This window comes from Truncatella angustata (genome assembly GCF_020726525.1).
Source record: "Truncatella angustata strain MPI-SDFR-AT-0073 chromosome Unknown BKA67scaffold_7, whole genome shotgun sequence".
In the NCBI taxonomy this organism is placed as follows: Eukaryota; Fungi; Ascomycota; class Sordariomycetes; order Amphisphaeriales; family Sporocadaceae; genus Truncatella; species Truncatella angustata.
In genome coordinates this window covers 1,916,634-1,940,611 of record NW_025763387.1, presented here as the reverse complement: position 1 = coordinate 1,940,611, position 23,978 = coordinate 1,916,634, and the positions used below count along the sequence as shown (strand labels likewise).

At 49.5% G+C, this 23,978-nt stretch overlaps 7 protein-coding genes and 1 non-coding gene across 8 annotated transcripts; 4 read left to right on the top strand and 4 right to left on the bottom strand.

Moving 5' to 3' along the window:
* Window positions 1-1,012: 1,012 nt before the first annotated feature.
* Window positions 1,013-1,123, bottom strand: BKA67DRAFT_t133. Its single transcript has one exon. It is a non-coding gene; the product is annotated as a tRNA-Pro (tRNA).
* A 2,158-nt stretch (window positions 1,124-3,281) lies between these two features.
* BKA67DRAFT_538873 (RTA1 like protein-domain-containing protein) lies at window positions 3,282-4,157 on the top strand (the record flags this gene model as incomplete). Its single annotated transcript, XM_046100537.1, has 2 exons — window positions 3,282-3,453; window positions 3,517-4,157. 2 exons carry the CDS (start codon window positions 3,282-3,284, stop codon window positions 4,155-4,157), a joined length of 813 nt encoding a protein of 270 aa, XP_045955370.1.
* A 1,446-nt stretch (window positions 4,158-5,603) lies between these two features.
* BKA67DRAFT_576066 (uncharacterized protein) lies at window positions 5,604-6,563 on the bottom strand. Its single transcript, XM_046103545.1, has one exon. The coding sequence runs from the start codon at window positions 6,387-6,389 to the stop codon at window positions 5,757-5,759; it is 633 nt and encodes a 210-aa protein (XP_045955369.1). The 5' UTR covers window positions 6,390-6,563; the 3' UTR covers window positions 5,604-5,756.
* A 129-nt stretch (window positions 6,564-6,692) lies between these two features.
* Window positions 6,693-8,781, top strand: BKA67DRAFT_374886 (major facilitator superfamily domain-containing protein). The gene is made up of 4 exons (XM_046096513.1): window positions 6,693-7,016; window positions 7,078-7,802; window positions 7,863-7,879; window positions 7,934-8,781. The coding sequence occupies exons 1-4, from the start codon at window positions 6,966-6,968 to the stop codon at window positions 8,482-8,484; spliced, it is 1,344 nt and encodes a 447-aa protein (XP_045955368.1). The 5' UTR covers window positions 6,693-6,965; the 3' UTR covers window positions 8,485-8,781.
* A 3,223-nt stretch (window positions 8,782-12,004) lies between these two features.
* On the top strand, window positions 12,005-12,681 carry BKA67DRAFT_576062 (uncharacterized protein). The gene has a single exon (XM_046103544.1). The coding sequence runs from the start codon at window positions 12,415-12,417 to the stop codon at window positions 12,658-12,660; it is 246 nt and encodes an 81-aa protein (XP_045955367.1). The 5' UTR covers window positions 12,005-12,414; the 3' UTR covers window positions 12,661-12,681.
* Window positions 12,682-14,863: 2,182 nt separating this feature from the next.
* On the bottom strand, window positions 14,864-15,823 carry BKA67DRAFT_661809 (Alpha/Beta hydrolase protein; the record flags this gene model as incomplete). Its single annotated transcript, XM_046107886.1, has 2 exons — window positions 14,864-15,644; window positions 15,708-15,823. 2 exons carry the CDS (start codon window positions 15,821-15,823, stop codon window positions 14,864-14,866), a joined length of 897 nt encoding a protein of 298 aa, XP_045955366.1.
* A 3,231-nt stretch (window positions 15,824-19,054) lies between these two features.
* Window positions 19,055-20,716, top strand: BKA67DRAFT_576053 (uncharacterized protein). Its single transcript, XM_046103543.1, has 2 exons — window positions 19,055-19,716; window positions 19,775-20,716. Exons 1-2 carry the CDS (start codon window positions 19,062-19,064, stop codon window positions 20,377-20,379), a joined length of 1,260 nt encoding a protein of 419 aa, XP_045955365.1. The 5' UTR covers window positions 19,055-19,061; the 3' UTR covers window positions 20,380-20,716.
* A 559-nt stretch (window positions 20,717-21,275) lies between these two features.
* BKA67DRAFT_594249 (major facilitator superfamily domain-containing protein) lies at window positions 21,276-22,864 on the bottom strand (the record flags this gene model as incomplete). Its single annotated transcript, XM_046105033.1, has 3 exons — window positions 21,276-22,201; window positions 22,257-22,636; window positions 22,692-22,864. 3 exons carry the CDS (start codon window positions 22,862-22,864, stop codon window positions 21,276-21,278), a joined length of 1,479 nt encoding a protein of 492 aa, XP_045955364.1.
* Between the last annotated feature and the right edge of the window lie 1,114 nt (window positions 22,865-23,978).

The window sequence follows — 23,978 nt, the reverse complement described above, 5'->3', positions numbered from 1 at the left end:
AATCACACACTGGACCAGGGATCCACTTGCCACGTCAATCACACCGGCGTCGCATCATAGCATCGTAACACCAGAGCACTGTAGCACCGTCTCGAAACCCTAATCTGGAGCTACTTATGTATAAAGCGGCGCGGGCCCTGCGACTGAACGATCCACTCATAAAAACGGTTTGCGCGACTCAGCCCATCATTCGTCTGCCGCCTTCCGCGCCTCAGCTGCATTCCCTCTCCTCTCTTCGCAAATGCCCCCGGCTAGAAAACCCAGTCCCAGACAAGCTTCAAACAACGCACAACCTTGCAATCGAGGGCGCTCGTTGTCGCATACCATTTTTGTAACGGAAATACACTTCAAAGTGCCCTTGCACAGCTTCGCGCATACTCAGCAGTCTAATTACTTCAAAGTTGCCAGTTTGTGGAAGTTTGCGACAATCTCGAATGACGCTGAATTCATGTGGGCTGGCAAGCTCCTTTTTTGAGCTTAGTGCTCTTTGGTGGGAGGGCCAGAAGGAAAAATAAAAAAAAGCTAATATTGTTGGTTGTATATCTCTCAAAGCGGTTGTATCCGGAACTTGGCACTTGTCAGAACGGAGTGGATTCCTACTGTTATGTGGGGTTAACTGAGGTCCATTCAGTTCAAAACGAAGCAATATAGTGGGTCGAGTATAACTGAGCCAGATGGCCCAATCAGAGACTTGCTTCCAGGGAGGGGTAGATCAACTCGGCGAAAATTACTTTTTTCGGTTTGCCGACGGAGAGACTAACTAACCAGTCGTAATTCCCGTGTTTGAATGCCGACTAATTAACAAGTATATAATCAAACGATCTCGATATAGTCTCAGTGTATTGCGACTATATTTCACAAATGGTGCACCTTTACGTTTATTCTTCCAGATCATGTGACGTTAGTACGTACGACACAACCAAAACATGATCGCTAACCTAGCAAGTAAGTAAGTAAAGTGCGCTTCGAAAATTCAAACGAGCACGCAGAATACGACACCGACAAAAAATTGGGCCCGACCCCGGGATTGAACCGGGGACCTCGTCCATTTATTGTATCCATACACATATGGATGGGAATTTTGTATCCCGAAGGACGAATCATACCACTAGACCAGTCGGGCTGAGTTTGGGTTGTTGAACAAAATTTCGCTTATTGAGCAAATTATTACTTGATTATGCAGGTCCGAGCCGGTCATCCTCGCCGGTGGGTCATCGGTGGCTGGTAATGACTCACCGGCTGGTAACCGCTTACTACCACCACCGACTTGGGAGGGCGACTGCATATCAAAAAAAGGTGTTGGGATATGCCATGCCACAATGGATTATGTGGCGGTGTGGTGGTAGGTGTGATGTGTTCCACGGTTCTGCAGACGTGTCTTTTGGTAGTCGTCCTGTTGTCGGTGCAACTTTGCCTAATTTCGGGAAGTGGTCTCGAAGACAATAGCGGTACCTCGCGCGTTTTGGCATCTGCATCATGGGTACTGCGATGAACGTTCCTGTCAAATCCAACATATTCCAAGGCGCCGGCGTCTTCCAAGCTAACATATGTAAGTAGAGCATCTAATCAAGACGCCGCTTGGCGGACAACCCTCAGTCGCTGGGAGCCGGGATTAGAAAAGTACATGGGGCTTCTTGACTTGGACTGGCTGCATAGTCATAAGAGCGAACGGCAAAATCCCAAGGGCACGAGGGCCTCCGACCACGACGGTCCGTATCAGTCTGATATTGAAACCAAGTACAAGCTTCCAATAACTTTTTTTTGCCCAGGGGTAGTAGAAAGTTCGTGTAAAGTAAATGAAGAACTGCACGATGGATGGTGACTCTCCTTACATCATTCGATACATATGTGCAAGCACGGAAATTCAGGCTCAAGCTGATTGCTCAGTCAGAACATCTTGTAGTCTACAGAGTTTAAGACCATGTATAAACTCTTTCATTCAGATAGACATCTTCCGGTACTACCAGGGAACCTGCAATTCCGCGAACCCTGTAACTTTCGGCAAATGGCAGTAATTTGTATAGTAGCTTGGACTATTGAAATAGACTACTATCTGATTTGGCCAAAAAGCCACTATCATAACTACAACATCGTCGCAATCACTGATGCCGCATTGGTAGGAGACGTCAATATGTTTGTTTGCATTCATTTTCAATTCGCCAAAAACTAAAGATGAACAAAGCCATGACAAACTTACATACTTGACCCCCATGTTTCCTATTATTGCCAAGTGGCAGACATACCTTGTGTGTAAATACTTGAATGTTGCCCCATTGCAACCCCTGAGTACCTGAGTGAATGTGAAGTCGACTCTTGATCCCATAGTACGCTACAGCCTGGGAACTCTTTATCTCTATATTCCGTGCATAGCACGCAGTCCTTTGTTGTCTCCTACCTACATCATACTCATCCTGTTGGGTATCTCGAAAATCACGGCCGCGATCTAAATGTTCAGAAACCAGTCAACCATCAAGTCGGACCCTGTTGATTCGCCCCGTGCCGCCATGGTATCATTCAAGCATGTATGGGCGGTGATCAGTGTTAGGTGTGTCACTTGTATAGATTACCCTGCAGCCCCAGAATCGAGGCCAATCGGGATTGAGCAGTAATGTTCTACCTGCATGACCCTTAGACTTTTTCAATCTGATATTCAATAGGTATAGCATGCTTGCGGTTTTTGTTGTAACGTCTTGTTCCCTACAAATGGCTGGTTTTCGTCGCTAATCTAAACTGGGCCTCGCCGTGTTCTCTTCGCATTGATGATAGTCGGATAGAATGTGCAATGAGTAGCACGGCTTGTTTTATTTATACGTCAGTCACGATGGTCCAAATATCTTGCGTCGCCTTGTCCGCATACAACGTCATCAGGAGCGCCAGCATGGTTTGAATACTGTTCTAATTTGGACTGTAAGCTCCGCTAACATGAATCAGCAATTTTCGGTGCGAAAATCCTTTGATTGGCTGCATAGTCTACTAGCGCCGGCTTCCATTGACACAGCCCCTGATAGCTTCTTCGCTTTGATTGACCATCAGACCCACAATACGCTGTTGATGGTCTTATAAGGTGAGGTTTTCTTCCCATTTGAGTCCTGAGCTAATTCCCGATTGAAGTTGTTTTGATTGAAGTTTTTAGGTCGCAATTTTTGGCAAAAAAAATAATTTTGGTTTCAAACTCCTTCACAGCAAGGCGGACGACTGGGCCGCAAAACGAGGTCTCCTTCCAAATAACATCAAAACAGACTTTTAGTCAGGCATCCCTTGCATACGGCAAAACCGCAGTCATGGGCCTCGTTCAGTTCGAAGACGGCGTGGTTGTGTACTATCCGTACGTACCCGCCAAGGCACCCGGTGCCGCCTTTCTGGCTCTATTCACATTTGCGACCGCCACACATATCGGCTTTATGATGAAATATCGGTCCTGGTTCTTCGTTCCCCTGATCTTGGGTGGGATCTGTAAGTCTTTCCTCCCCTGTGCCTCTGATCATAGTGTCTCTGAAGGCTAACATTACCATCAAGGCGAATTATTCGGCTACTACGGCCGGTACTGGGCGCACGATGCACCCAACAGTCCTAAGCCGTTCATGCTGCAACTGATGCTGATCCTCGTATCACCGGTCTTTATAGCAGCTACTATATACGTCACCCTTGGCAAATACAAGCAGGCGCTGCTAGGCCAGCCGAAACGGAAGTGCAGTCCCACGTCCGTCTTTGTCCTTACAGACATCATCGCCTTCTGTACGCAGATTGGCGGTTCATTGGTACAGGTGACGGGAAATGTCAAGATCATGGAGATCGGCGACCGCGTTGTGCTGGGTGGTCTCTGCTTTCAGTTAGTTGTCATGCTCGTCTACTTGGCCCTCGTCGTCAAGTTCTACCGCACGGCGCAGCACGAGGTGACAGCGAGCGGTCCCAAGCATTGGCAGCAATATTTATGGGTGATGGGCGCCTCGGTTGTTGTTATTTGGATCCGGAACTTAGTCCGAGTGATTGAGTTTGTGGAAGGATTCCATGGTTTCGTTACGCAGCACGAGGCCATGCTTTACGTCTTCGATGCCGCTCTGATGCTGTCTATCATGGTGCTATATGCCGTTTGGCATCCTGCGAGGCTAGTTCGTAAGGCTAGTACTGGTCAGCATCATAAACTCGAGAGTATCTGAAGTAATGTCAATAGGAAGGTAGAAACCAACATCCAGATGATCGGTTTTCTTTTCTTCGTATCTTCTTATATATTTCCTTTTTCTTTTTGCAAGAGACATCATACTATTAGCTCTCTTCCTTACCGTTACATCACACTCCATATTAGTAGACTAGTATTGATCATCATTAGTGACGTGTTTATCACGGTGAGTTGAATGCTTCAGTTGGGAGCAGGTATAATAGCCTAATTGTGGAATGGCTTCTCCATTCAATTCTTTCCGTACAGTTTGGGCGACAAATAGATCTATTCAGCGCTATCGTACGAAGGAGAAGGGATTCTTCCCCTCGTACGTGGTCTATAGATAGGGGTTTGGGGTTCACCCGCACGGCTGCTGGCTGCCGACAGCCACATCGTGGCTGTGGTGGCTTACTGCCAGCACGCCGGTGACTACCTATACTACGTAGTCAACCGTCGTACGAGACCGCGAATAGTATATTCCAACACTAATTCTTCATAAGAAGTCCAAAGATGGTTTATAAGGATAAAAGATTCCATGTTAGTTTTACTATTACTTGGCCGTTCTACGACACACTAGACACTTTATCTGGTGAAGCACACTCAGAATGTGCCACTCGTAGTGAACTTCAAGTCCTTTGACATCCTCGTACAAGGACGGGTTATACTATTTGAACTCTTAGCATAGCATAGGCGTAGACCTGATATATCCTTTGCTTTCTGGGTATAACTTTTGCCAATCGTGATCTACGTATACGAGGCCGGGGCCACAGCCAGCTATATTTCCGAGTTTTACGACATTTCTGGTACTACTTCCTCGTAGATACTCCTCATCATGATTGACATTGTTTGGTATGCGCAATGAGAGCGTGAAAAATGTAGAAAGTTGATCAACGTTAAAGAATGGACGATAACCGTGGAAAAGGATAAGTTTCAAATTAAAGTGGGAAGTTTGTCTAACCTGGAGTCTTCCACAGCTCTGCGAATAGAAGTTGCTGACCAGGTGAAGCCTCCTTTTTCTCACCTGCACGAAACACAAGACCGTCAATCAAAGATCGTTGGGTGATATCCTTGCCGGAAGCATGCTCTGAATAGGCCATATTTCTTACAATCTGTGCTACAATGATACATATCTGCGAGAACAATAATTGAATAGCAACAAATATTGGATACAATAGGCGCAGTGTCAAGATAAGCCTACATAATGTGCTGTGAGCTCTGGCTCTTTCGAGGATATTTCGTGCTAGATTGGTATTGAGAATAGGTGTTCCACGAGGCTGGTAGAATTGAAGAGGTGCTGGCGGACATTGTTCCGGGTAGTCACGTACATTCGCAGCTATAGACGACAGGTTACTCATGCTGTGGCAACGAATATATACCCTGAGATTACTATCGTTCTATAGACGGTGGGCCCACTGTTTTTGAATGTCACACATACCGATTTTCGGTGTGGAGCTACTCGCTTAGATTTATACTTTCAGACTCCGTGACCTGATAGTCTCTATGGTAGTGGCTACACTCGTGTTAACTCTGTATGATAGGTACGATGGCACGGCGTCAAAGCTCATACAGAGCTCCTCTTTTCAGAATAACGGCACTTTGATCATGACCTTCCATAGAGCGCAAGCTGCTGGCCGATTCTTTCACTCATCTCCAAAAATAAAGCCTCAACATCCCGCATGGAGTCGACCAGTACAACGTCTTTTTCTTCTTCCAGAGGCTCTTCAATGTCCGCTATCTTTACCTCCATGATTCTCTCCGCCAATTCGGGCTCTTCCGCTCCTAGAGTCCGCCCAGATAAAGTTTCTTTCGTGATTTGCATAATAACAAAAATGATTTTGACGCCGTGGGCCATCATGACATCCCGAATTGCATCTCGACATATCTTACGCATCGCAAAGCAAGTAATGAGTGCCGTACAATCCATTCCCAGCTTCCTAGGGGCCTTTGCCTGTATCTCTTTGGTTGGCTCGGTCCCTTCCGACAAGAAACCAATTCGCAGCAACTTTGAGAACCAGATCCGCCCAAACACTTCTTTGTAATCGAAGCCTTTCCTTGCTTGAGAGCGAGCTCCGAAGTTGGCAGAGGAATGGCACCATTCTGCTTTTAACCATGGGCAATTTAAAGATTTTGCTAAAGATACGGCAAGGGTCTCTTTGCCCGTGACATGAGTCCCGGACAAAAGCACAACGTAGGAGAACTGTGAGGCTCCTTGGCATTGTTGTGGCGCCACCATCTTCACACCAGAAGATGAATGAAATAGTGGCAAAGGATACGTAAAGGCAATAATTCAATACATATCTTATGTTGTGTTCATGCTATAAAGCTACGGTTGCGTGTAAATGGAATAAGGCGCGAAAATAGTTGCGCTGTGATCGCAGAAGGCGGGGGGTTTTGAGATGGGATGAAGCAGAAGGGAGTTTGAAAACTCGCGTGTGTTGAGGCCGTCGCGCATTCCCAACGGCTGCCGTCTGGTGCCGCCTTCGGTAATGCAAATGACAAGGTGGGTTGGCCAATCTGCAACCCACGTAAGCCATCTCGCTTATCCCGCCCCCTCTTCCACGGTGAGATTCCTCTTCTACATTCTACATTCCTGGCCGCTTTTCGCAACAAGGATATAGTTAATTACAATGAGGTTGGTTTGAACCCTAAAACCAATCTTCGTCGTCCAGCGGCTTCGGTATTCTCTGGAAGAAGAGACATTCTGTGCGATGGAAAGGAAACGTCTCATTCGCATCCGGCATTGATCACGACTGGCCTGGGAGGGTATGTCCAAGCCTATGAACTTTCTATAGCGCATGCTGATTAATCTATGCGTTTTAGAACTCAGTTTGTGTTTTCCTTATTTTTTGGCCAGGCAGTGGTAAGTAGTCTTTTGATCGTTCCGTCTATCTCTACACCGAACTGACCTAATCTTTTTGTAGAGCCATCTGAAGTCCTTTGGACTCAACCCGTTAGAGATAGCAGTCACCTTGTTATCGGGTCCCATATGCGGTGCAGTCTTTCAACCGTATTTTGGGGGTTGGAGTGACCAATGTCGGTCCTCTTGGGGAAGGCGGAAGCCATTTATCCTTATTGGAACTGTGGCCCTTGTTTTCTCGATGTTGTGTCTAGCCTGGGCAGACTCGATCGTGAATTTGTCAACCCAAGCATTTCTACCTCGCAACACATCAAATGGGGTCATTGAGGCTACTCTGGCCATTATTTCCATGTTATTGACCTTCATAATATTTGTGGCCATCCAGGCCATCCAGGTTGGGCTCCGAGCGCTGATTACCGATAACTGCACGCCAATCCAACAAGCGGAGGCAAATACCTGGGCTGGCCGGCATATCAACTTTGCGGGAGTATTGGCGTACCTTGCAGCATACTTGGATTTACCTCGACACATAAACGGCATTGGCAAAACAGTTTTTGCCCACACAAGCATATTGACAATAGTATATCTCACCATGACAATTACCATTACTTGCTGGTACAGTACTGAGAAACAGTATGCGGCTCCCACATCAAACAGGATACGTCATTCGGCGAGTTTCCGAATGCTACGGAGTTTGTCGCTCGGCCCATACACTCAAGTCAGGACTATCTGTGTTGTGCAATTCTTTTCTTGGCTTGGCTGGTTTCCTCTCTTATTCTATACGGTGACGTACGCTTCTTGGACCCATCTCCTTACAATAGTGATGATCGGCTAACCCATTGCCACTAGTTATGTCACAAGCTTGCGTACGTACAGCTCTTAGTAAATGTTCACCCCTAGCTGACCAATATCTATTTCAGAAGGCTCTCACACGGCAGAATACGGCGATATGGGCGCGTTGGCTCCACTTGTCCATTCGATCATCTCATTAATTGTGGCAGGTCTGTTGCCAAACCGACTATCCACCGGCGTCTCAAGTTCCGAAATAAATAGTGCGGTCTGGCTCAACTCTCGCAACATATGGATCGCATCCAACTGTATTTTCGCGATATCAATGCTTAGTACATTCTTCGTCACATCTGCCTTCGGGACGGTACTTCTCTTTAGCATTGTCGGTGTTAGCTGGGCTGTTACTTCCCGAGTACCATATACCCTCCTGGCCGAAGAGTTGTCCCGACCGTCTACACATTGGAACAAGGAAGATTTATCAGATAGCAAAGGTTTGATATACGGCATTCATAACCTCGCTATTTGCCTACCCCAGATTTTAGTCATGTGTACGATGGGAATGGTCTGGGCGGTCACAGAAACGCAGGATGGGTCTCTGGGCATCGTCTGGTTTCTCCGCCTTGGCGGTGTGTCTACCATGCTGGCTGCTTATTTTGCCACGAAGCTGGTTGAGACGGTGTAGGTCAAGAGCGTACAAGCTAAACAGTGGCGACACGAGCATATCATTTATTATTAGACTTCTAAAATGCAAACCAAGATTTCAGTCACCGCATATGGTCGGCTTTCTTACGGCTCATAAACCAGGGGCGGGCTTTCTGAATACTAGCTGGCAATGTAGATTGGTATGCTATCTTAAGGGCTCGACATAGAGTCTGACTAATCGGCTTAGCAAAGACTTTTGTGGTCATGATGTCGAGCGCGTGAACATCGAAGTAGAATATGTGGGTTAAGCTTGTCTTTCTTAATGGGACAACAAACCGCTCCGATTTATAGAGAAGTTTCTGAATAACGCCTTATGACTATTAAATATTCTAGTGGGGGTGACTATTTCAACTGATTCGGGGAATTAGTCTTGCTGCAGTAGACCAGATTAAAAAAGAGATCCTATTGAATCAATATCTATTAACAGATGATGGAATTTGCCTGGAATAGTGACATTCACTATTTGCTCATTGTTAGCTCCTATTTGAAGACGCTTTTGTGATATGAACAGGCCATGCGCAAGGCGACAAGATGAGAAATCGAAGGTCGTAGTCTCGAACTATGGTAGTCTCATTGCTATACGGCTACTCACAGATACCGAAGCCATAACCAAGGCCTTAACATCAGTAGATATTTGGAGACCTCCTATCATGACTTATAACGAGGTGCAGTATTTCGGTGGAACTTTTCAATCGCTACTCATTGCCGCCTCTGCTGGTGACTTTAGGTACATATATCATTCATGGGTGAGCAGACTCTTAAGCAAAGGTTGGTAGAGAACCAAATACTTGGTGTTAATAGTATCTACATCTTTAGCGCCTTGTGTATCAGACATTCCCAGAAAGGACTGTATTTCAGTCGCCTGGTGTCCACTACCGCTGGCCCAGCAAGTACTGTGGCTGCTCGAAACAACATTCATCGATTTATTAGGATGCGTATGGATAATAAGATTCCCTCCCTGCGGATGCCACTTAACGGAAGAGCTATGCTATGCATCTGGTTACAAATTATACAACAAAATAGACGTCAAAGCGATCATGACGCTCACCTTACATAGAGAAGGTAAACGCAGCCCAACAGGCAGTTTAGTAAAGCAATAGCTCTTCTAAATACCAGTCATAGTACCTCGGCGTCGAAAAATAAAGCTCAGATAGCCACAAGGGTAGATCAAGAAGAAGAAGAAGAAAAAAAAAGGCCAGTCATATATATGAGCTGCACATCTCGAACTCGCAGCTTGCAAAAGTGCAAAAAAAGAAGAATGGCTGAGGGAGGGCGGCTCAGCCAGAGAGATAAGGATATTAATCCTAGGTCTGCGCGAAAAACCACTACACCACTGTGACCTGTGGCTTCATGGGTTGTTAATTCAGGTCATTGAAATTAGCATTATATATTCTTGGTTCGAGGACTGGACTCTTCCGATGTGCACTGAATCATTCATGATAAAGTTTGACCTCTGTGGGCACTATCGTGGCGGTGCTGAGCAAGTTTACCGGGAAACGCCTCCTGACAATCATCAGGTAGCTTTACAGTTTTTAAGAACGTGAATCTCTTGCCAATGCGATGTAAAGTTGGGACTAGCAGTAACGGCGGTCTCCAGTTTACAAAATGAAGGGAAGATTTCTCCTACCGGCCGAGGGAGGAGTTTTCATAGGACTTCAAGATCGAATCTCCCTCTATTGATCAGGGCCGTGATGCGGCCATGCCCCCAAAAGTCCTGACATAGTTTCTAGAACCTTCCCGAACTTTTTACCAGTGCCTACCTTTTTAAGGACACTTTGAACTTACTGGGGGATGCAAGCTTATGTAGGTAATGCTGATGACACTGTCGAAAAAAATAACATACTTAGAACGAATAAAGTAACAAAGATTTGTTTCAAACTCGGGGGCATTGGATAAGACCGAGCATTAGGCTTGAGTCAGGGCAGCACGAATATTTCTGATTTTATCATCGGCGTTGTTGCCAATTTATTCGTAAAGATCGTCCAATACAACAGGAAGGAACAATTCGTAATGACACTAAAGGTGGGATGAGGGGAATGGTTTCATCATGTCTTTGATCTTAAGTGTTCGTACTTACTGAGGCTCGAATGTCACCTATCTTCTATCTAGTCGCTCTCCCTAGTGCCCATTGCAGAGCCGCGATGACTTCCCACCGTCTCTCCAACCATTATCATCACACCACGCAGCCTCTTTTGCTTACAGCTCAACAAGTTCGAAAAAAACACTATTGATTACATCCAACCGTTAAGCGCCAGTCATATACTAAGCTTGCCGGGATATCTTCATTATGACAGTACGAAAGTATGCGGCGGGGCGCGCTCAAGCCGGTATCTCAAGTGCAATGTCGACACGAATGGCACACCCGTGAACTTTGCGAAGAATACATCGACTCGGCAAGAAGTCCCCCAGCTCTCCTTATAACTGCATGAAAAAGCTACTTCCTTGCCATCATGGATTTTTGCATACAGTCACTGTAAGGCAGGGAGGGTGCAGCATATAAGCCGCGACGAAGACTTCGTTTGCAAGTTCTGGTGGCCACCCTATCTTCGCCGATATTAACAGAGTATGAAACACCAATGCAGATGTCGCCAACATTACAACTACATGCAACCTGAGAAAAGGAAGAAGCAGGTCAGACTACAAATAATGGGTTTTACCAAGAACACTTCAAGAGCGAGACCAAGGATCTCTAGAGACGAGAAACACTTTTCTGGCATTGCACGTTTGGTCAAGCCACAGGTTTACAAGGAACTCAAGCAGGAGTTGCTCAGGGCATAGGAGGCGAAAGGAACACTGGAACAGGAATAGCACCCATTAGAATGATCAGCAGCCGCTTTCCATCTCGCACTACGTTCGAGTGTGGTTGCAGTTAATGCGGAATTGCCAACTCTCTCTCACATCCTCGAATTCCGTGTAGAAGTCCCATATGATCAAGTGCATATCAACAAGCATCATCCAACATCCTCCTGTGTGCAGGCCTTGATGGCCCTAAATCCTTTTTCGAACCAGGGTCCAGCTTCTGATCGGCTTTGATGAGATTGACATATGCCTCAGGGAAGCCTGTGGAAATCAGGTAGAGCTTCCTCATCGGCCTTGATAAAGTATGAGTATCACGATAGGTTACGAACCCTGATGATTAGGGGGCTCTCGGCCCAAGGTCGAGAGTGCGCGCGCAGTTTCGCCGTGGACGCACCCTCCGGAACATCTCTGTGCTCGGTGGACGTCTACTCGAAGAAAGTTCTTGGCCAATCTCCATTCAGTACAAACCTCTGCGGCGAATGCTTGAATACCGCATGGTGTATAAGTAAGCATCTGCCCAGTTGGTTAAACTCAGATGTGAAAATGAGATTGAGGCTTGAATTAGTCGGGCAAACTTTGAACAGCTGCGATGCGTCGAAACACTCGGTGACAGTAAGTAAGTGACAGGCGCAGGTCGTGACAGCCCCCACTAAAAAGTTTCTTGAGGCGACTAATACTGTAACCCCACCATCAGCGGTCGAGTCTCGTCACAGCCAGTCTGAGCTCTGTTTCGAGGATTTCGTTGTCTGGAGATTAAAAATTTCTTCTTCTTCTTCAATTCAATTCAAGTCCAGCAAATGAACAACCGTAATGTCTTCTCGGGGTAGCACTAGGGGAGGCAGGGGCGCACGATCCGGACGCGGCGGTCGCGGCGCCTCCGCGACGGCAGCAGTCCCTTCCACTCGTCCTTCCATCGAGGGTGCAGACGGCGATGCACCAGCGCCAGCCCCAACACCAGTACCAGCACCGGTACCAAATGCGCCCACGACAGCGGCAGCACGGGCGATCACCATAGAATCGAGTCAATCCGCCGCAAACTCGCCGGCATCAACACCCGCCCCGTCATCTTCGTTGCGCGGCGGCAGGTTCAAGCCCAAGGCTGTGCGCAGAGATGCTGCAGAACGACAGAAGCTCGAGGACCAGCGAAACCGAGACTTGGCCGCCAAAATCAAGGTCGAGGAGAAAGAACAGAGAGATGCCGACCGCAGAGCGAGGAGGGGCGGCCAGCGGGGACGCGGAAGAGGCGACGCTGGCTTTATCCGCAGGACCGTCACGGGCAGTGGTGCCTTCTCCGGCGTCGGCCAAGGTATGTCTGGCGTTGTGCCTCAATATGTGCGTTTTACTGATCAGCTGGTAGATGTGCTCAGGAAAGGTGGAGCATGGGGCAAGCATGGCGATTCGGGACTCAAGTCGGAAGGATTCAACAGATACCACGACCGGCGAGTGAACGATGTGCGAGTCAACGTCGATACTCTACGAGACAGTGTCACACCCGAGGTTGGGCTTGGCAATAACGGGACCAGGTCAGGTGTCCTTCCCATGGGTATCATTAGAGTCGAGCACAAGGAAGAAGAAGCCAAGGTCGCGACCAGTGCAGAGCTGGAAGCCGAGGAGCAGGAAGACGATGACGACGACGAGCTGTTTGTCGCCGAGCAAGCTAAGGTCATACAACGCGATATCCACATGGAAGACGACAACGAAGTCTGGAACGCAGGCCCCAGCAAAGAAGAGGACGACAAGGTGGCAGTTAAGCCCGAGCCTGGTACCGAGGAAGATGTCATGGATATCGATCACATTCCGGCCAAAGCACCAGAATCCCCAGAGCTAAAGAAGAAGCCGCTTGCTCAAGACCTGGACAAGGACGCAAAAGCTATTGCCAAGGAGAAGAAGCGGGAGAAGCTGTTACAAGACCCAGAGCTGCAGTCCGCAGCCATCGACACCGCTACATTGCTGGAGGCACTGACTCTGAACGAGGGCGATGCACAGGACAAGGACAATCAATTATTCCTGTTCCAGTTTCCACCAATACTACCACCTCTACTGCACCTCAATGAAGATGGCAGTGAGGTTGTGGATCCCGAAGACGGTGCTGGAGCAAACGGTGTCAGGATCAAGTCAGAACCAGGTATCTCGGGGCCTATTTCTACCCATTCCGCGCTTCCACAGCAAGGCGGCTATGTTGGCAGGCTCAATGTGAGGAAGTCGGGCAAGGTCGAGTTGGATTGGGGTGGTAGGATCCTTGACCTGGGTATCGCCACGGAGACAGACTATCTAACGACTGCAATCATCATAGATGAGCAGGAGGGGGAGGCTAGTGGCAAGGCCACAGGTATGGGACCCGTCTACGGAAAATTTGTAGCGACTCCTGTCTTCCAGGAGGAAGAGGACTGGAATCCAGACCTGGACTCTTTGGGGCTCTGGGTGTGAGCGAGCACAAGTACCACGACAACGGCGCGTGTTGCCTGTCCGTGAGCTATACAATGCCGGCAAAGCTGCAGGGGCCAGCTATCATTCAGCAGGCAATTGACACTCTCGAGACGACTCTACTTGTTCCATGCTTGGCAGCATTACACATGTAACATTGCGCGACAATCCCGGTCCCGTGGGACATCCGTCGTGGAGACGACGTGAATGGCCAGCTGCAAGGAAGTTGTATGTACGTATAATGATAGATATGATAAGGAGGAACATGCCCAGCCTGATAGCTCTTGCGGAGACCACATCCACCGCCGTTACATTTCCCTTCAAGGCTACCACGTCGTGGTACATAAGATAGCGTCCTTCGCAGATTCTTCAGCAAGCGCCGATCATGTACCAAGATGGCATACCTTGGCCAGATCCACGAATTGATGCATCATGTTGATGGCTCGATATGCGGATCCAGATCCACTAGTCCAGGGCGAACACCCGTCTAGGCCGCTCTTAAACAACGCCAATAATACATAAACAAAGGTTCTTCAGATTGAACAAGATCTCGTGCGGGACCCCACGTGTCCATGAACTTGTCAGTGTCATGTACCGACTGTAAACCTCCACAAAAGTCAAACATGGTAGCCCGGTAATTTCACCGCCCAAAATTTCCCATAACCCGTGACTTATCCCTAATGAAGAATTACTAGTGTAATGAGACCCGCTTGCTCGCCCGGTCCGAGCTCGGTATCTCCCTCATACGGACCTGGCAAGCCCACAAAATGTGTCAGGGGTCTCGGTACGGTATCCGCAGGAGTCGATGGGCATGTTTGACATTTATGCAAGCTTGTGGGCATGTGTGAGCTGGCTCATTATACACGGAAATGGAATATCGTCTTTTATTTAACATATCTGGTCTGGAAAAATCCAGACATGTGACGACCCGTCAATGGACAGCCTCGGAGTGGCAAGGCTAGATAGATACTCGTGTCTCCGGGATTCACGGGGTGAAGATGGCGTCTATTGAGATCTCCTTAGAGGCGTACTTTCGCGTGCATGTCCATGCCTTCTAACCTTGGAATGTGGATGACCCTGGTAGAAACTGCAGCATGATCATCCATTGAGTGAATGGCGGGCGGCCTGAACAGTGCCTAACTGCTCAACGCTCCCAAGGTCCGCAGTATCACCTCCGCAAAAGGCCTGCCATCCTGCCACATGCCATCATGCGTGCCCTTGAGATCCTTGAACACCACCGTCCTGACCTTGTCCTCATCAAGACGCCTCGCCATGCCCTCGATCTCGGGCCCGTCGATCAGCTCGTCATCCGGCCCCCATCCCAGCACCACAAGCTCTCCCCCCTCCCACCCAGACCTGAAGCTCTTCGCAAACCTCACGGGCGAGACAGCAGCCCAGTGCGACGCATCGCCGAACGCACCGATGAAGAGCTCTGCGTAGGCCGGCCCCAGCCGGTCCACGAGCCCCTGCAGGTCGTAGATGCCCTCGAGCCCGACAACGGCCCTCGGCAGCTCGACCCCGGAGGATGGGGGCGGCGCCGCGCCGGCCGCGGACCCCATGAGCAGCTGCAGCGCCAGCGTCGCGCCCGCGGAGTGGCCCACCAGCACGTAGTCGCCGCCGAAGCCGTAGGTCCGCTGCAGGAGGGCCAGCGCCGACCAGACGTCGTCGAGGTGGTCCGGGTGTGACGCGTTGCGGTACGCCGCCGCCGGCGTCGTGGCTGGGTCCTGCGGGAAGCTGGGGTGCGGGCTTAGGCGGTAGTCGATGGAGGCAAAACCCGCGATAGGTGGCGACGACGATGGTGGTGGTGATGAAGACGAAGATTTGGTGCCTGAGGACGACGACAGGATGGCGTCGATGGTGGGCTTAAAGGTCGTGTGGTCTATGCGGAAGTCGCGCCAGGCGCCTCCATGAATGTATCTGCGGCGGCGCCGTTAGAAAATTCCCGAGGCACGAGTCAGAGCTGAGGGAGAGCCTTTTTACATGACCCAAGGGCTTGTAGTCCCTTGCGTTGCATCTGGCGTCTTCCAGACGCCGACCCTTTGAAGTTCATGGTCCTTGGCGTAGTGATGGACCTCGTAGGACAAGTTTGAGGCCATTTTCTGCACGACAAGGTGCTGTAATGGCGTGTGCTGGGCAGGGCGTCTAATCGGCGTCACAAATAGAATTAAGACCAAGACTATGATTCCCAGAGCGAAGAAACCAGAGTCGATCATCGCGAGCCGTTCTGCAAGTCCTTATGACATTAAGCGATTTTCAAAATGTTCATTCTGAGTCCCGCGCCGGAGCAGTGCGGGGGTCAAAGTCGGCCGTGGTGGATCCGATACCACCAAAATCTGCGGAAGCACGGATTTTCGGAAGCGGATGCAGCAATTGGACAAGATTAACTACGTAGTGCATTATAGTCGGCCGTAGTTTGTTGCCAGTCAACAGTGCCGGCTTGGCCAACATTCCATTCCATTACTCTGGACGATGGTGTTGCAGGCCGCGCGTGACCTGCGACAGAAATAGCATTAAGTCGAAAAGTTCGGGACATGGGCGAAATGTAGAATCATGCGAATGATAGCGGAGGGTGTTTCAGACTTGCATGCTGCGAGTTTTGAGCGAACTAACAAGACCAGACATTGGTTACAGGGGATCTGGCAGAAGATTGGTTTGAACCAGCAGAGGTCACAAAAGATCAAGGGCGGAAAGTTCCTCTGGTGACATCACAGAGGGTATGTAGGAACCGGATGCGTTTGTTTCGCCGAGCTGTGTCTTGGCTGCGGAATACACCGCATGTACTGATCACAGCGCGCGTTCCCATTCAAGAGCTGATATGCTAGCTCATCCTCAAAAGCGGCTGAGAAAGCGAGAGCCTCGGCATTTGAGTTGTTATCAATATCAATACTCCGTACTATCAACTTAGATACATCTCTAGTACCGGATCTAGTGGACGCTAAAGTCTGTAGCGCAGAGTTCAAGTTCTGTTTGAGGGCAGAAGAAGCTTTCAGACGTTTTATGCCACCCTGGCCCGTTCCAGAATCCCAGGTGATTGTTGGGAATTTCCATCATTACCTGTCCGCTGGCCGGGGTTCGTAGGATGAAACAGGGCGGGGGTGAATGGGGAGTGCTGAAGCTGCAGGCTCCGAACAATGATGCTTGGCTAAACATATCATCCTTTTTTACTGACTTGTGCAGACTGAAGTGCTCCATCGGGAACTGCATCTAAAGAATGGAACCCCTCTTAATCTTGATATATCGTCTCTGGCGATCTGACCATCTAGGATGGCCGTGATATCCTGAAATTTTGAGTAGAGTACCATCTCTCTCGATACATGGGAGTTCGCTAGGCAAAGAAGGATTCAGTGTGGAATTGCCCGGATTAGTGTGCCAGGGCTTGATAACAGAAATAACCTGGTGGCAGTTGGAGAGCGAACAACAAGCGAGTGGACCTGCATCACATATGTTTATAGTGCTTGGCAGGGTTTGATTGATACCAGCACACATCCATTAATTCGCCGATACACTGGTTTAATTGCGCAATGTTCACCCAATTCTAGAACGACTTGACATTGGCTGAACCCCGACATACTAGACTCGGCTGCTTGAACGGCCGGCTATTCTGACAATTCATGATTATGGTGGCCCGGTCTATTGCGACCGTTCGTGTCTCGCAGATGGACACTTATGTGCGTATTATGCGCACACATCTAGAGCTGTTTTCTGAGAAACGTACCAAGCCCTGCTCAGAAATTTGTCAATTAGCAGTATTCTGATTTCAGCATTACAACCTGTTTCAGTGCTGCAAGCAAAAAGAGAGGTTTGTCTCAAGGTTGTCATGCAAGTTCGTCCAGATGTTGATAAGTATGGACCCATAGATGTGGAACGAAGGGCATTAGTGTCCAGACTTGCACTAAAGGCGGAGCTCATACACTGACAATATGTATTTACTTTGTGGCGTGGATTTTGGAGATTAGCGTTAAACGATACGGACAGACTAACCCCTCTCTTTATAGTTTTTTTTCACAACTTCCTCTTGGGACCCAACTATCTTGAACCATTGAAGTGGTGGCTTCGGATTATGCGGCCTACACAAACAGCCACATACCATAAGCTTTGCTGGTTGAGACAACGTGTAAACAACGGCGCGTGAACGTTGACGACGAATCGGCCCATGTGCGCCTAGGGGGATTCCAGAATTCCGGGGTTTGAGACTTGATGAGTTAGCTTGCCCGACGAACTATTAACCGAGCCGCAGTGTGGCTTCAACCTCCAGATTAACTTCCAAGGCCAACTTATACATACCTCATCACTCCCACTCCGCGAACGGCCCACCAGTAACCCACAATCCGTAGATTAGACTTGACGTTTGCATGTGATCCGCATTTAACTCTAACATTTGGGCAAAACTCTCCAGAGAACCCGTGTTGACAATCGCCGAGAGTTCTGTCGAAGACGAAAAAGGCTTTCCACTATGGCGTTCACCCGCATAGAACCATTGAAATGGGAAATGCCCTGAGCACGCCTGACACTGCTTGCCCCTATCAGGCACTCGTGAGACTGCGGGAGAAAAACAAGTCCATGCAAGGGCGCTGCATGGCGTCGACAGGGATCCTTCGCCTGATCTCTACAAGGAAGCTCAATCATTTCTCGAAATCGCGCCGCATCCCAGTGGGTGGTTCCCGAGCAGCCGACTGTGGACCGAGGAGCTGGCCTCGCACCAGTCATATCGCATCCCAACCGCAATCCAGATGTGACCATGGCCATGGGTGTTTAGCGCACAGCTGATATTGACCCTGCAAGCATATAGGCAAAATGCCCTCTAACGCCAGACGCCATGCATTTCCGGTCAAGCCCGGCCTGTATGCAACTTGGCAGGGCCTTGACAGGGCATGGCATGTCACAACGGAAGCAGGGTGCATCGAGGCCATCCTAGGACGGACCGCGCAGAATCGCTTGCGTGCGCGGGCATAATATGAAAGCCTAGCTCTTCTTTCCCCCCCAATGCTACCCCGAAAGAAAGTGGTTTTGTCTGGGCTTGGTCTTTCATCATGATTATCGGCGTGCATACTGTCCCAAGTCTTCCGTAGACACCCTATCGTGACTCGGTCTTTTCTTTTTCTTCTTAATTCCTGGTCGGAGATCTGTCTGTGTCGCGTGCGCCGCCGACCTCTGGAAGGTTTACGGTCTTTGCTTTCGATGGCAGCTCAGGATCCTAATGCCTCGACAGAGAGCAATGGCGGCGCCCTCGTGGCCACGGCCGCGGCCTTCCTGGCACTCAGCTGGCTCTCGGTCATATTGCGAACATATGTGCGGGCAATAATGTTGAAGGGTTTTCAGGCAGACGATTGGTGGATGCTGATAGCACAGGTGAGATGCAAAGCTTCCCCACAACCATATCTTTGTGCCCACGGATTTGTTACTGATCGATCGTCAAAGGCGAATTATACAATCAGCTGCGTGTTCATATTCGCAGGCGTCAACTATGGCATGGGGAGACACAACAAATCTCTTGACCAAGTCCACGAAATTGAGGCGCTCAAATTTCAGTCCCTGGCGACAATCACTTACATTGCGAATATGATGTTTATTAAACTCTCTATCGGTATATTCCTGCTGCGGCTTGCGACTCAAAGGCGTTACAAATACACCATCTACGGAAGCATAGGCGTCGTGGCCGTGTGGAGCATAGTCCTCTTCTTCTGGAATCTGTTTCAGTGCCGTCCGGTTCAGGCGCAATGGGATTACACGATCCTTAGGAATGACAAGACCGCTTCCTGCGTAGACGTGGCGCAAGTCGTCAATGCCGCTTACTCGCTGAGCGCCTTGACCGTATTGTCGGACTGGTTCTATGCCCTGATCCCGATCCCTATGGTCTGGAGCGTCAAGATGACAAAGCAGGCAAAGGCGACAGTTATGGTCATTCTGGGGCTGGGTGTCTTTGCCAGTATCGCGACGCTCATCCGGCTGAAATTCCTGGCTGATCTAACAGATCTCGATGACCTTTTATGTGAGTCATGAGAAATTGGGCGTTGCTTGCCAAAACCATACCTAACCTTATCACTTAGTTGCCACGACAGACGCCATGGTCTGGACTCTCATAGAGCCAGGAGTGGCCATTGTCGCCTCCAGCCTCGTTACCATCCGGCCGCTGCTCCGGGCCTGGAAGATCAGGGGCTTCTCGTCAACCGGGAACACCAGCAGCAAGAAGACTGGGACGGGGCCGCTGTCCTACGGGCAACGATCAAACATTATGCCAGGTTTTGGCTCGAAAAATTTGGCTTCGACAGACGTCGAGTCAGGTCATGGAACAAACCGCTTTTCCTCGGTAGCAAGCATAGACCAGAACAAAAGAGCGCGCCTCTCCCAGATCAGCCCAATCGTAGAGCGCATCACCGAGACCCCCGAGGACGCCCCGGAGGGGCGAGAGACCGGGGATGACTTTTTGAAGCCGGCCGGTCTCCGCCGCCAATCGGAGGTGCCCAGCGAAGTATACGTAATAGAGGGTGCGCCATCGCCGCGACTGCCGGGCCGCGCCTTTTATAGCCAGCGCGACTGGCCGTCGTCGTACTCTGCCACCTCCTCCGAGGTCGAGCTCGCGGCCATGCAGCCCGTGCACACACAGTCCGATGGGAGAGTGGGCCTGGGATCGCCGCGGCGGAGTACGGAATAAATACCGGCTTCATAGACGTTTTATATATATATATATCAATGCTTGTTTTTTTTTTTTATCCCGGCTTGAATTGTTGGGATGGTATGGGATGCTTCAAGATGGGGGAACCGGGCCCGCGGCGCAATGAAAGAGGACAATGATACCCTTGGGATCAGGACGGGAAAACTCGGCATTAAACTTTAATGGGTAGCGAATGACAATTATACAATTGTGTTGACATACTGTCTTCGGGGGGCTACCTTTTACGATTGTTGCGTTTCTCTCAATGACATATCTACATGGTGAGCTCCGATGTATGTGTTGTCAACGTGGGCTATCCGGGAGCGATCCAAGCGTTCATATGCCGGACGCGGTGAATATGTATAACCACCGTGTTTTACGTTATGGGGATGGAGCACAGTATCGTCTCTGCAACCTCTGATCTAGGCCACATAATCGAGACTGATTTCATCCATTGAGTGACGACCATGGCCGTTTCATGTGTTCGCGATCATGGCAGAAGTAATAGCCAGAGTTCTCAAGGGCATGTCTGAAATCTATACTCCAAAGCCCATATAGAAGCTTTAGAGTTGTGAATCATTCAAGTCAAGGTCAAAGACTGGTCATGTCGAATCCTGAGAGGGGACCAAAGCTCAACAACGCAAATTCGAGCGATTGAGAGGTCTGACTACAGACGTGCTGTTTACAGGAGTACTGAATGGGTATTCATACCATATCTAACAAAAAGATTTTGTACGCGTGCATATGATCTCAGTTGCTTTTTTGGAAATTCCGTTGTGTTGAAAAACGTGTCAAATATATTTGCTGCTAGAGAGGCAGTTAAGACCCAGAAATTTCTAGGTTCCTTGTAGCAAGACCGCTACATCACTACCTCAGCAACCAACTGATGTCCACCATTATGCAATGTATCTGAAATCAGGGTGCCTGTATCCCAAGTCGGCCTTCTCTTGCTCAGTCAAACCTTCCAACCTATGATCCCGGCCTCCCCTAGCTCTTATCCGGTTCTCCCACTTGCAGTACGCGATACCGAAGAGCGCCAGAATCAAGACAACGAACTGAGCAGTGAGATTGATGGAGTGGCCGATGGGGAAATTCGGGCCATCCGTGGAGAGATATGCCCAAACAGCCAGGATACCGCCAGCAGTGCCTAGGGTGACGATCCATCCACTCGAGACCGCCCGTACAGCCGGACCAGCTGAGTTGTTGATGCCCCATGACAGGAATCCCGGCCCTCCGGGAAATGCACCGATAGCGACAAAGTAGACGCCCATATACTTCAAGTTGGAGTTGTCGCTCCACCGTAGCACCGAGAAGCCAGTGATACCCAAAAGTGTGAAACCGGCGAGGTAGATGCCGCGCATCCTCGTCTTGTCACTAATGAAGGCAATGGCGATCGCCACCAGCGAGGCGAGGACATAAGGCGGCACACTGTAGAGTTGGGCCTTGGTCGAGGTCCAACCTAGTTCTGCTAACAGAGTGGGCATGAAAACAGACAAACCCTGGACAGTGACGTTGATCAGGAAGAAGCCACCAGCGCAGATGTAGTTGTTAATGTTAAGCATAGCGCGCTTCACATGTCTTGGCTTGACGACCTCGTTGGAATCGCCCTTGTGCTCGAGTCGGAGACGTTCCTCGGCGATCCATTTTTCACGATCATTTAGTCGCTTCGAAGTTGAGGGGCTCTGGGGTAAGATGATGGGAGCCAGGGCTCCAATGATCATGGTGAGAAGCCCTTCAAAAAAGAAAATATTGCGCCAAGAATGGATGGGCGTTGAAGCTGTTCCCCAGGCTGGAATTCGTGACAACCCAGCAGCAAGAAGACCTATTCGTCGTCAGCGAACCAAAGCTACGACACGAGAACTCGGCCAAGAGCTTACCTCCAAAAGCACCAGCCATTGATGCTGCTGAAACATAAATGCCAACCCTAAAGTACAGCTCCTTTCGCTTGTAGAAGGAGCTGAGGAAGAATGCGATACCGGGCATGGCACCGCCTTCGAAAACACCAAGCAAGGCTCGCATGCCGCAAAGCTGCTCAAAGGTTTTGACGAAAGCCGTACACATGGAGACGAAACCAAACCCGACTACCAGTCCAGGGATGAAGTAGCGAGGTCCAATTTTCTTCAACAGGATGTTGCTTGGCACTTCAAAGCACATGTAGACGATGTAGAAGATCGATAGGGCCCAGTTGAAACGATTGTCGCGGTTGAGATCAAGCTCCACAGCCATTCCTTGAATTCGGGCATTACCGATATTAGCACTATGGGGAGTCATTAATATGCTTTCTCCCAACAACCTGTGGAAGCGGTACTGACCGGTCTAGAAAGCAAAGCAGGTACAGAACGGTCACCATCGGTACGATCTGCCAGTCGAGCTTATGCCTAATGGCAGTCTCTTCAGCTTCAGTCCATAGTGGCGTTTGGATGGAGCCGTCGCTCTTCTCGTGAGCCTCCAGCTCTACTGGCGATGGTGTCTTGTCAATTGACATGATGCTGGTTTTTGCCACAGAGCCCACGACTTGAAGGTTGATTTCCGTGATTAAGGGGCAGAGTATAAGAGAAACAAAAGGAGTTCGACCTGGGGGAGGATCGGCCGTAATATGTGAGCAACGGTACATATGCCAAGACACAAGGAAAAAACGCGTCCAGCAAGGGTGGTCCAGTATGTGTCATTAAAAGCCTGGGCGCACCCAGTCCTCTTCGTCTAGCTTATCACTACCCCAGAGTCCCCCATACGAGGATTGCCGACCGGCAGATACCTCAGGTAACATTCCACGGCTATTTCCACCATACTGTTCCATAGGCCAGCACATCGTGGGTTCTGCCGAGACGGAGAATGCGACCCTCGTTGGCAAAGATCCTTGAAATCTTTAGTCCTCATTGGTTCGACTATGATTCTCAGCAGGGTACCCCGCGGCTAAGACACGATTAGCCACCCGATTTTAGCAGGCTTCCCCACGAACCCCAATGTCATTATTCGTGGAGGTCGAAGCTATTGCTTTATGGCAGCTTACAGGCAAAAGCTGGTCAATATGGGTTTTAATTGCTTGGGCATCTGAAGCGGCCTGTAAGTCCTATCGACGTGCCACACCCTAGTACTTTGCGAAGTGGTCGGACAGAAACGCATGTTTGCTGGTGTCTTGGATATGTCTCGGTAGCTGAGGATTCGACATATTGCTGTCGTTTGAATCTGTATCTGGGATCTCACATGTTGCACATGATCTGCATCCGGCAAACTGGTTGGAGGTGCCGGTACGACATGGCCATGTGCTGGCTGCAGTAGCCAGGTTCTCCAAATCTTATATAGCCGCGGGTTCGGATCTTGACACGGCAAGTGCATGGTATGCGGTTCATTGCTCTGGCCAGACTCCAAAAAGCCCCAAAACGGACAGAAACCACCCAGCCGTGCCAATACCTGTTCCGTGAGTGGTTGAGCCCATGACCCCTAGTGCAGGCGAAGTCTTGGTACACGAATGCACGTGCGACGACAACGTAATACAGCTGAAACCATAGAGGCCGTCAGCGTGATGATGACTAAAGATCACCGATGACCTCTGTTTCTCATGAGTTCATCAGGTACACCACCCTCACCATATTTGCAGG